The 12,136-nt window shown below is 42.1% G+C and overlaps 1 protein-coding gene across 1 annotated transcript in view; it reads right to left on the bottom strand.

Moving 5' to 3' along the window:
- Nucleotides 1-12,136, bottom strand: part of LOC140202079 (scavenger receptor cysteine-rich type 1 protein M130-like) — a 41,580-nt gene that overhangs the window by 11,909 nt on the left and 17,535 nt on the right. Inside the window, exon 5 of the mRNA XM_072266940.1 lies at nt 4,273-4,458. Within this exon, the coding sequence (XP_072123041.1) occupies nt 4,273-4,458 (186 nt within the window). The remainder of the gene's footprint in view (nt 1-4,272; nt 4,459-12,136) is intronic.

The following is a 12,136-nucleotide window of genomic DNA, read 5'->3' as shown; positions in this document are numbered from 1 at the left end:
TCGGGATTGCCATTTTTTACGTTGATTGTCAATCATTCAGTTAATAGAATTGATGGCTTTGTGGCAAAAATTGAAGTTGATACGAAGATAGGTGGAGTGGTAAGTAGCGCTGAGGAAACAATGTAATTGCAGATGGACTTCGACAAATTGGAAGAATGTACAAAAAGTGGCAGATGGAAAACAGTGCTGGGAAATGTTTGATCTTGCATTTTGGGGAAAAGGAAAAGGAACAGAAGTGTAGAAGTGCAGCGGTGCAAAGCGGCTTAGGGGTCCTCGAGGAAGACCCTAAGAAGGTTAATTTACAGGTTGAGTCTGTGGTAAAGAAGGCAAATGCAATGTTGGCATTTATTTCAAGGGTAAAACAAAGAGTCTGCTATAGGACGCTGGTCAGGCCACACTTGGAGTATTGTCACAGGTTTGTGCCCCGTATCTCAGAAAGGACGTCTTGTCACTGGAGAGAGTCCAGAGGAGCTTAACAAGGATGATTCCGGGAACAAAGTGGTTAATATATGAGGAGCTTTTTCCCAGAATTTAGAAGAATGCCGTGGAGCTGGGGGGTGGGGGGGGCGGGGACGGTGCTTTCATTCAAATTTACCGACTATTGAAAGGACTCGTTAAGGTGGTCACGAAGAGAACGCTTCCTCCGGCGGGAGTGTCCAGCCCGAAAGGGCACAGACTCAAAATTGAAAGTTGACCGTTTAGGACAGAGGTAAGGAGAAGTTTTTTTTTTAAGTCAGGGAGCAGTGAATCTGTGGAATGCTCTGCCACAGAAAACGGTGGAAGCCACAGCTTTATTTATATTTAAAGCGAAAAATTGTTAGTTTCTTGATAGGTCATGACCTCCAAGATTATGGCGAGAGGGCAAGGTATATGTATTTGAGTGTGCCCAGTATCAGGCCTGATTGGAATGTCAGTGCAAACTCGATGGAATCAATGGCCTATTTCTGCTCATATTATTTTGGTCTTATCAAATATAACATCAATTAGAACAATGAGCGGAGTTCAATTTTGAAAGCTTACGGAAAGGTAAAATGGAGCTAGTACAAAACAAAACCAAGTAGCAAGATATAACACAACCGATGGATGAATATGCAGCATCTCCAAGTTTGCGGATGACACGAAGCTGGGTGGCAGTGTTAGCTGTGAGGAGGATGCTAAGAGGATGCAGGGTGACTTGGATAGGTTGGGTGAGTGGGCAAATTCATGGCAGATGCAATTTAATGTGGATAAATGTGAAGTTATCCACTTTGGTGGCAAAAATAGGAAAACAGATTATTATCTGAATGGTGGCCGATTAGGAAAAGGGAAGGTGCAACGAGACCTGGATGTCATTATAAACCAGTCATTGAAAGTGGGCATGCAGGTACAGCAGGCGGTGAAAAAGGCGAATGGTATGCTGGCATTTATAGCGAGAGGATTCGAGTACAGGAGCAGGGAGGTACTACTGCAGTTGTACAAGGCCTTGGTGAGACCACACCTGGAATATTGTGTGCAGTTTTGGTCCCCTAATCTGAGGAAAGACATCCTTGCCATAGAGGGAGTACAAAGAAGGTTCACCAGATTGATTCCTGGGATGGCAGGACTTTCATATGAAGAAAGAATGGATGAACTGGGCTTGTACTCGTTGGAATTTAGAAGATTGAGGGGGGATCTGATTGAAACGTATAAGATCCTAAAGGGAATGGACAGGCTAGATGCAGGAAGATTGTTCCCGATGTTGGGGAAGTCCAGAACGAGGGGTCACAGTTTGAGGATAGAGGGGAAGCTTTTTAGGACCGAGATTAGAAAAAAGCTTCTTCACACAGAGAGTGGTGAATCTGTGGAATTCTCTGCCACAGCAAACAGTTGAGGCCAGTTCATTGGCTATATTTAAGAGGGAGTTAGATATGGCCCTTGTGGCTACGGGGTTCAGGGGGTATGGAGGGAAGGCTGGGGCGGGGTTCTGAGTTGGATGATCAGCCATGATCATAATAAATGGCGGTGCAGGCTCGAAGGGCCGAATGGCCTACTCCTGCACCTATTTTCTATGTTTCTATGTTATCAGTTTCTGGTCTATCAAGAAGCGAAGGAAATATATCATATTGCTATGAAGGGGAAAGTTTCAATAGAATTTACTTCAAGAATCCTATAGATTAATTGTTAATATGATGAGCATATTAACTGAATATATTAATTAATATATTGAACGGCTCCCAGCATTATCAAATGGTCCTTTTCAAACAAAACTAAGCTAAATTACATGTGCATACTTGTAGGTAACAGAAATGCTGCTGATACTTCTTAAATGTATAAAGAACACATTTCTCTCATTATCTTTTTTCCGGAGAATATGGGATTATTCTGTTTTGTTGTAATATATTTGGATGTTCATTAAAATTTCCAATGATAATTGCATTTTTTTCCTGTTGGAATGTATTTATTGGTTGTCCGATTGATTCATTGATCGATTTATCTAATGACCTCTGTTTATTAATTTATCCTAGCACAGAAAGCTTTCTCACAGCCTCTTTAATGAAAAATTGGCAATGATAAAACTATCCACACACCGTTATTTTCCAACTACTTCCCTTACGTCGATCAACTTTGAATATAGGTTTCGGATATTAAGCGATCATATTCCATACTAAAAGGAGAAAATACATACTGTACGTGGTTTGAGTTTTGATCTATTTTAGTAGACACAGCACGTATTCAGATTTTGTTTTTTACTGTCGCCACTTTATTGCAAATTAATTTGCAGGTGATTTGTGTTTGCAGGACTTCTGTATAGTCTTGATTTTTTTCTATGGTGTATGTCCACGTGTATTCCCTTGTCTGCCAACTCGTTTCTTCGATTCGCATGCCCGTTTCAGGTGTTTCGAATGTTTTGCAATGAAATCAGCAAAGTGTCCCGCCCTGGACTTAATCTACAGAGAATTAAGAGGCCATCTCTTGTTCGCGTATTGACTATGTCACTTATTTCGTTTTCTAAGCGAAATGTTTCATCATTGTAGACGGCATTATGCTAACGTCTGCAGCACCAAATTCCGATTGCAATGCCACAGTATGTCTCGACGTGATAAATCCTCTACACTAGAGTGGGTAGATGGTTGATTTTTTTTTTCCCAAACCAAGGCTATCCTTTTCTCCCTCAATGTTCTCTTGTGTGGTTCCCAAAGACGGCCAAAGTTATCCAACGTTATTCAAAAATCAATGCATTCATTGGCATACAAAATGAATATACATGTATTCGCTGGCACCAGCACTGAAGAAAGGCAACGAGGTTACTTTTTAGATCACTTTCTCTGGAAGCATTACGAAGTCTGATGAATACTTCAGCATTAAGCCTATTTTACAGCTGTTGTCGGCGGTTTATCAAACTTTTCGGTCAGTAGTGATCTTCCAACTGTTATTTTGTTTACTTCATTTTGTCATTATATACTCTCTGACATAAATAGAATAATGTTCTCTAAAGATGTTCGCCATTTGTTTCTCGTCTAGTGCATTACAATTTCTGATGTACAAGCATTGGTTAACATCCTACAATTCTCTTATGCTGATTCTCTGTGGTTTGTTTGTCATTTATGATAGTGTTGCAGGATTGATATTGTTTTCCATAAACCTATAAACCCAGAATATACTTTTTTTTTCGTTTTTTTTTATTTTACGTATTTACATTCACTCATTTCTATAAATTTTACTGATAATAATATCATCTATTATTTCTACTGATTTGTGTATGTCGCCCAAATCTCTCAGTCATGCACCCATGCTTGTTTCCTTTCTTTTTTTTTCAGGCAAATTCCCAATGATTATAGAATTTGTTGTCCTGATGCTCATATAATTTGCTAATGTACCAACTTCCATTATTGTAAGCTATCATAATTTATGAGTCGGGCTCTGATGGGTGAAACCTGCTTCATCACAACGAAGTTTCTAAATATCGGCATTGTTAAATTTCTCCTTCAAGACTCCACATGGAACTCAATCATTAATGTTGAACAATGGGAAATTCTTCACGTTCACCCGCAATCCCCAATCTACAGATTATTACCACATCAATATCACAATGAACGTCCTTAATAAGAAGAACGATAGTTAACTGACTTTTGATTTACAAGTGCCATCAATATTTAATTCTGATTTGTCCTGAAACCTGGTACTCACCAGAACAGATTAGACTGACATCATTCGTATGGTTGCAACCATGATTCCTTGAAGAAAATGGACAGTCCAGAACGCTTGATTCGTTACCCCGACAGTTAAGTACTCTGCTCTGTATAGATCCATTACCCGCTCCAAAATGGGCTCCACCGAGCACAGAGACAGCGACTCCGCATTGAAGCTGATGACACACCACATTGGCATCTTCCATGTCCCAGTGCAGGTCACACACCGTTTCCCAGGTTTTACCAAACTGCATCTCCAGTCTTCCCGAACATTCATCATGCCCGGACAATAATTTTGGAAATCTGTGAGCTGAAAAAAAAATGGCTACAGTCATGATCGGAAGTATTCTAGAATCAGAGTTCTTTCTATCATAAGTGCATTCAGTTGGTTTGCCCATTTGTTGACTTTACCGACTTTCACATCAGGACATGTGTTCTCAGTCGGCAGCCGCATTTCTCTTTTTCCAAATTAATTAACGCCAGATAATGATCCTTAAACAAGCCAGTTCGCTTGCAGTACGTCAGATCCTCTGCTATCCCACGAGTGGGGCCCCGGCGAGAGTGAATATGCGTGTTCCTGATTAAAGTTCAATGAATCCCTTTCCGACGATATACGCTGCTCTGTAATATAAGGAAACACTCCCTGTGTTGCTCCACCAATTCTGCTCAGATTGTGACACCACATCATATCTTTGTATCCAAAATATCGCTAAATCTTCTCTGTACTCCCTACAGACTAAGACCTTTGGTCCTTTAGCATGGAGATCGCTAATGCACACGACACTAAAATAGAATTCGCAACAACAGCGCAGACCAATAATCTGGTGACCTACAACTGTTCACAAACCCTCGACCGATGAACATAAATCTGTCACATGGCTTCTTGATAACCCTGTATATTTGTGTTGCCACTTCCATTGAATTAAGTCCCTGAGTCCTCGCTCTGTCTGCTCAGCAGCTCCCCTCAAGATCGACTGAATAATTATGTGTATATATATTATGCTATATATATGACACAACCAGCCTATCTAAGTTAAATTTCAACTACCATTCCATTGCTCACCTTTGCTTTTGATATAGATCCTGGTGTGACCGCGGACAACTTTCTCAACAATCCACCATACGTTCAATTTTGCTGTCATACGTAAACTCATGAATCATGGCACCTGGTTTGTTATCCATGTCGCTAATATATCTGACAGACACAAGGGAAATAGTGCCTCTATTCAGAAAATTGAATGAACAACTTTCCATTACCACCTTCTCTGTCCTATAGCCAATTAAAATTTGGACCACATAGCTATCTCTCTCTTTAACCTCCTGGAGCATCCTGTCATGCAGATCATTGCCCAAGAATTAAGTAAAGTCCAGAGAGAATACTCTTACCGCTTTGCACTTGTCAATCGCTTTGATTAGCTTTTCCGGAAAAAAAATCAATCAATTGCATGGCACACAGATTTCCAACGGACAAAAACAATCTAATTATCTCAAAAGCACATAGTTGTTGTCTCTGAATCCTCTCCTAGTAACGCAGCTCTCGTTAATGTTATGATCACCAGTTAGGATGTTAGGAATCCTTGGCTTAACCTTGAGTCCTTTGTAATAAAGGGTCATTGTTGGACACAGTGCAATCTCCTGCTGCCGCACAAGAGGGAAACGAAGGTACACAAATATTTCCCAGGAATTTGCAATTTCTTCACGTTACCCACAACGGGCAAGCGAAACGTTCGAAAACTTACGAAACGTGTTTATATAACGAATCATATCAGGAGTAGAGGACAGCTATCTTCCTCGGAAGTGGCGCGGGGTGTTAATGCTGTAAGCAGAAAATCCGTTGGATTCTAACATTTGTCTTTTGTAACATGTTTATAATGTCGGTAACACCCTGTCAGGGCAACTTTATTCTCATATCCATTTTAATTTCAATACTACCTATGTGTCCTTGAGAGAATTAGAAAATCGAACTGGATTGTCCTTACATATTTTGTAAATTTCTATCGGGTCACATGTATCCGTTGTATGATTTGGGGTGAAAGAATTTAAACTTTCCATTCTTTCTCCTTAAATAAAATCCTCCTTTGCAGAAAAAAAAAAATGCTCATCTATTCTGCTCCTCCTCGTGCAAAGTCATATACTGCTTATAAAATGTCTGCAAAATTGCACTGTTTGCCGCAATGTGGCCTAACCAGTGCGGGTAGTTTTATCACAATACACCAACTCTTCTGTGCTTTATTTTGCACTCTAATGGCAACAATGCCACCTGACCTCTGCCACTCCATCTCAACCTCCGGTTCCATTTCATCGAACTATGAAGCTCTGGATCTCAAATTCTTTTTTTGCTGAAAAGCATTCTATCTTCCATTAAGCTCTGTCTCCTGTCGCGCAGCATATGATCGATGCAATTAGCTAGCTCTCCTTGGAACCTATATGTCTGCCTGTTCGGAAATTCTGCAATGCACAGCCCCGTAAAAAAACACTGCCAAGGTTTACTACTCTGTCTTCAGCAATATTCCACTCCCTCCTCAAATACCCAAAGTAGTGACACGGGTTACCCCACACAAAGCCATGCTGAGAATCTGTAATCAGAATCTGACTTTCTAAATATATATATTTTTTTCTGGTTGAATGCAAATACCGTCCGCCCAAAGTCTCTCCCTTTGTGGACTGTGACAAACTATAGGGATGGATTCAGTGCATGGTTTCCCACGAAACTCAATGACATTAACGGCATTGGTAAAATGTGTTTCATATTTCGGAGCCAGGAAAATAATTAATATAGGCTAATTAACATCGAACACATACAATAACACATCGGTTAACTCAAAGAAAGGCCAATTTCGATGGTATCAGAAGGATCTGGCAGGTGTAGATGGGTCTGGCAGGTTTCTGACAAAGGTGCACGAGGTAAGTGTTAGGCTTTCAGAAATGCAATTTTGAGAGTGCAAAACTTGTGTTTGTGAAAATAAAAGGTAGAGATAACAGGCTTAGCGAAAAGGAAATATCTGCAGATGCCGGAAAGCCAAGCAACACACACACACAAAGCTAGAAGAAATTAGCAGGCCAGATAGCATCAATGGAAACAAAATGCAATCAACTTTTCGGAACGACACATTTTACAGAGTACTGAGACCTGGAAAAGATAAAGAAGTGGTGCATAGCATGGTCAGGCCGATATGAACAAATGAAGTAGTTATGGGACGTAAGAGATGCAGGACAACGCTTCAGAGAAAAAAAAAACATGAAAACGGAACAAAATCACGAGTTTTCCCTAGAAGACAAGGTGAAAGAGAATCCTAAGGAATTCTACAGATAAGTTCAGAACAAACGAATTACAAGGCAGAACACTGGACTCGTGGAAGTTCAGAATGGTAATCAATGCGTGCAAACGAGATGGGGGAGATCCCTATTTAGAAGACTGAAACAGAGTCTACAGATGCAAATCAAATTGGATTTAATGAACCCTATACATATTACAGAAGATAATTACATAGAAACATAGAAACATAGAAAATAGGTACAAGAGTAGGCCATTCGGCCCTTCGAGCCTGCACCGCCATTTATTATGATCATGGCTGATCATCCAACTCAGAACCCCGCCCCAGCCTTCCCTCCATACCTCCTGATCCCCGTAGCCACAATGGCCATATCTAACTTCCTCTTAAATATAGCCAATGTACTGGCCTCAACTGTTTCCTGTGGCAGAGAATTCCACAGGTTCACCACTCTCTGAGTGAAGAAGTTTTTCCTAATCTCGGTCCTAAAAGGCTTCCCCTTTATCCTCAATCTGTGACCCCTTGTTCTGGACTTCCCCAACATCGGCACAATCTTCCTGCATCTAGCCTGTCCAATCCCTTTAGGATTTTATACGTTTCAGTCAGATCCCCCCTCAATCTTCTAAATTCCAACGAGTACAAGCCCAGTTCATCCAGTCTTTCTTCATATGAAAGTCTTGCCATCCCAGGAATCAATCTGGTGAACCTTCTTTGTACTCCCTCTATGGCAAGGATGTCTTTCCTCAGATTAGGGGACCAAAACTGCACACAATACTCCAGGTGTGGTCTCACCAAGGCCTTGTACAACTGCAGTAGTACCTCCCTGCTCCTGTACTCAAATCCTCTCGCTATAAATGCCAGCATACCATTCGCCTTTTTTCACCGCCTGCTGTACCTGCATGCCCACTTTCAATGACTGGTTTATAATGACACCCAGGTCTCGTTGCACCTCCCCTTTTCCTAATAGGCCACGATTCAGATAATAATCTGTTTTCCTATTTTTGCTATCAAAGTGGATAACTTCACATTTATCCACATTAAATTGCATCTGCCATGAATTTGCCCACTCACCCACCCTATCCATGTCACCCTGCATCCTCTTAGCATCCTCCTCACAGCTAACACTGGCAATTGTTTGCTGATTTGCAGCAGATCTCCAAGTTGTTTCTTCGGACCCTCTGTCCGGCAAGTAAATAATTTGCAAGGCCCTAACAGAGACATTTGCATAGAAACATAGAAAGCCTATAGCACAATACAGGTCGTTCAGCCCACAAAGCACTGCCGAACACGTCCTTGCTATAGAAATTACCTAGGGTTAACCATAGGCCCCTATTTTTCCGTTCTCCATGTACTTATCCAGGAGTCTCATAAAGGATCCTATCATAGAACATAGAACACAGAAAGCCTACAGTACAATAAAGGCCCTTCGGCCCACAAAGTTGTGCAGAATATGTCCTTACCTGAGAAACTAGCTCAGCGCACCCATAGTCCTCTATTTTCAGAGCTCAATGTACCTATCCAGGAGTCTCTAAAAGGACCTTATCGCTTCCGCCTGCACCACCGTCACTGGGAGGCCAACCCACGCACTCACCACTCCCTGTGGAAAAGAACTTACTCCTAACATCTCCTTTGTTCCTACTTCCAAGCACCTTAAAACATTGCCCTCCCGTGTTAGCCATTGTAGCCCTGGAAAAGTTACCTGACTATCCACATGATCAATGCTTCTAATCATATTATACACCTCTATCAGGTTACCTCTCATCCTCCGTCGCTCCATGGAGAGAAGATTTAGTTCACTCAACCTATTCTCATAAGGCATGCTCCCCAATCCAGCCAACATCCTTGTGAATCTTCTCGGCACCCTTTCTATGGTTTCCACATCCTTCCTCTAGTGAGGCGATCAGGACTGAGCAGAGTACTCGACGTGGGGTCTGACAAGGGTCCTATATAGCTGCAACATTACCCCTCGGCTCCTAAACTCAATCCCACGTTTGATGAAGGCTAATGCACCCTTTGCCTTCTTAACCACAGAGTCAAACTGCGTAGACGGTTTGAGTGTCCAGTGGAGTCGGACCTCAACATCCTTCTGATCCACCACACTGCCAAGAGCATTACCATTAATACTATATTCTGCCTTCATATTTGACCTACCAGATCGAACCACCTCACACTAATCTGTACTGATCTCCATCTGCCACTTCTCAGCCCTATTTTGCATCCTATCACTGTCCCACGGTAACCTATGACAGCCTTCCGGACTATCCACAAAACCCCCAGCCTTTGTGTCATCAGCAAATTTACTAACCCATTCCTCCACTTCCTCATCCAGGTTATTTATAAAATTCACGAAGATTAAGGGTCCCAGACCAGATCCCTGAGGCACACCACTGGTCACCGACCTCTATGCATAATATGACCCTTCTACATCCACGCTTTCCCTTCTGTGAGCAAGCCAATTCTGGATCCGGAAAGCAATGTCGCTTTGGATTCCATGCCTCCTTACTTGCTCAATAAGCCTTGCATTAGTCACCTTCTCAAATGCCTTGCTGAAATCCATATACCCTACATCTACTGGTCTACCCTCATCAATGTGTTTAGTGTCATCCTCAAAAAATTCAATCAGGCTCGTAAGGCACGACTGGACTTTGGGAAAGCCATACTGACTATTTCTAAACATATTATGCCTCTCCAAATGTTCATGAATCCTGCCTCCTAGGATCTTTTCCATCACCCTACCAACCTCTGAAATAGGACTCACTGATCTATAATTTCCTGGGCTATCTCTATAAACCCTTCCTTTATTAAGAGAAAACATCTGCAACCCTCCAATCCTCCGGAATCTCTGTTTCCCCCAACAATGAGCAAACTTCACCCCCAAAGGCTCAACAATCTCCTCCCTTGCCTCCCACAGTAGTCTGCGGTACATCTCGTCTAGTCCTGGTGACTTATCCAACATGACGCTTTCCAAAAGCTCCAGCACATCCTTTTTCTTAACATCTATATACTCAAGTTTTTCAGTCCGCCCTAAGTCATCGCTACAATCGCCAAGTTCGTTTTCCGTACTGAATACTGAAGCAAAGTATTCATTAAGTACCTCTGCTATATCTTCTGGTTCTAAGCATAATTTTTCCCTGTTACACTTTACTAGTCTTATTTTGACCATAAGACCATAAGACAAAGGAGCAGAAGTCGGTCATTCGGCTCATCGCTTCTGCTCCGCCATTTCATCATGAGCTGATCCATTCTCCCACTTAGTCCCACTCCCCCGCCTTCTCAGCATAACCTTCGATGCCCTGGCTACTCAGATACCTCAATCTCTGCCTTAAATACACCCAATGACTTTGTCTCCACTGCCGCCCGTGGCAACAAATTCCATAGATTCACCACCCTCGGGCTAAAAACAAATCCTCGCATCTCTGTTCTGAATGGGCGCCCTTCAATCCTTAAGTCATGCCCTCTCGTACTAGACTCCCCTATCATGGGAAACAACTTTTCCACATCCACTCTGCCTATGCACATTCACATCTTATCTTTTTGCTCTTCACTTACTTGTCGAGTGCCTTGGGTTTTCCTTAATCCTGGCCGTCACGGCCTTCTCACGGCCCCTACTGGCTCTCCTAATTTCATTCTTAAGCTACTTCCTGCTCGTCTAATAATGTTCCAGATAAACATATAGCCAATTACAGAATGGAAACAGGCCATCTCGCCCCTTCTAGTCCGTGTCGAACTCTTACTTTCACCTTGTCCCACCGATCTGCATGCAACATGAGGAGCGCATAACTCTACATCCCTTTTCTGCCCATATAGCTGTCCAATTTAACTTTAAACGACAACATCGAACCTGCCTCAACAACTTCTGCTGGAAGCTCGTTCCACACAGCTACCACTCTCTGAGTAAAGAAGTTCCCCCTCATGTTACGCCTAAACTTTTGTCTTTAACTCTCAACTCATGTCCTCTTGTTTGAATCTCCCCCACACTCAATGGAAAAAAAAAAAAAACTATACGCGTCAACTCTATCTGGCCGGCAGATCCGCCTTTAAGACTGATACTACCCTGACGTTCACACAGTGGCACTCACCCAATGTCATGACAATGTATCCAATATAAATACAAATCTGATCTAACCCCTATTCTCTGGAAATACATCTCAGGCAGTGATGCACATGCAGGCTGCAGAAGTTCTATTTATTTTTATACAAAACCTCATGTTGTAGCAGGATCAAGGTGGAAAAACAGAAGGAAAGTAGTTTATAAAGAAGGTGGAGCTAAGTAGTTGTTAATACTGCTTCTCGCTATACAGTTACTGCTCAAGTTAAGCGTTAATTGGAATATTTAAATGTCTTATTTCATATTTTCAGCATCTGATTTTCGGAAGTTTCAATTCCCTATTTCCAAATTTGGTTTAGCCGGCTGTATTGCAATTTGGAGACGGGGGGACATATGTGACTTAAACAGCAGCGTGAATCATGACAATACACACAGCTATTTGTAAGAATTAAAAATAAATTAGAAAACCTACGCCACAATACAGGCCCTTCGCCCCACAGAACTTTGCCGAATATATTCTTACTGAGAAATTACCTGGAGTTACCGACAGCCCTCTATTTCTCAAAGCTCCATGTACCCACCCAGGAATCTCTTAAAAGCCCCTATCGTTTCCGCCTCCACCACCGCTGCCGGCAGCCCATTCCACGCACTTACCGCTCTCTGCGTAA

The sequence above is a fragment of the Mobula birostris genome, chromosome 8 (genome assembly GCF_030028105.1).
Source record: "Mobula birostris isolate sMobBir1 chromosome 8, sMobBir1.hap1, whole genome shotgun sequence".
NCBI lineage: Eukaryota > Metazoa > Chordata > Chondrichthyes > Myliobatiformes > Myliobatidae > Mobula > Mobula birostris.
The sequence above is the reverse complement of the archived record's forward strand: the minus strand, read 5'-3'. Positions and strand labels throughout refer to the sequence as shown.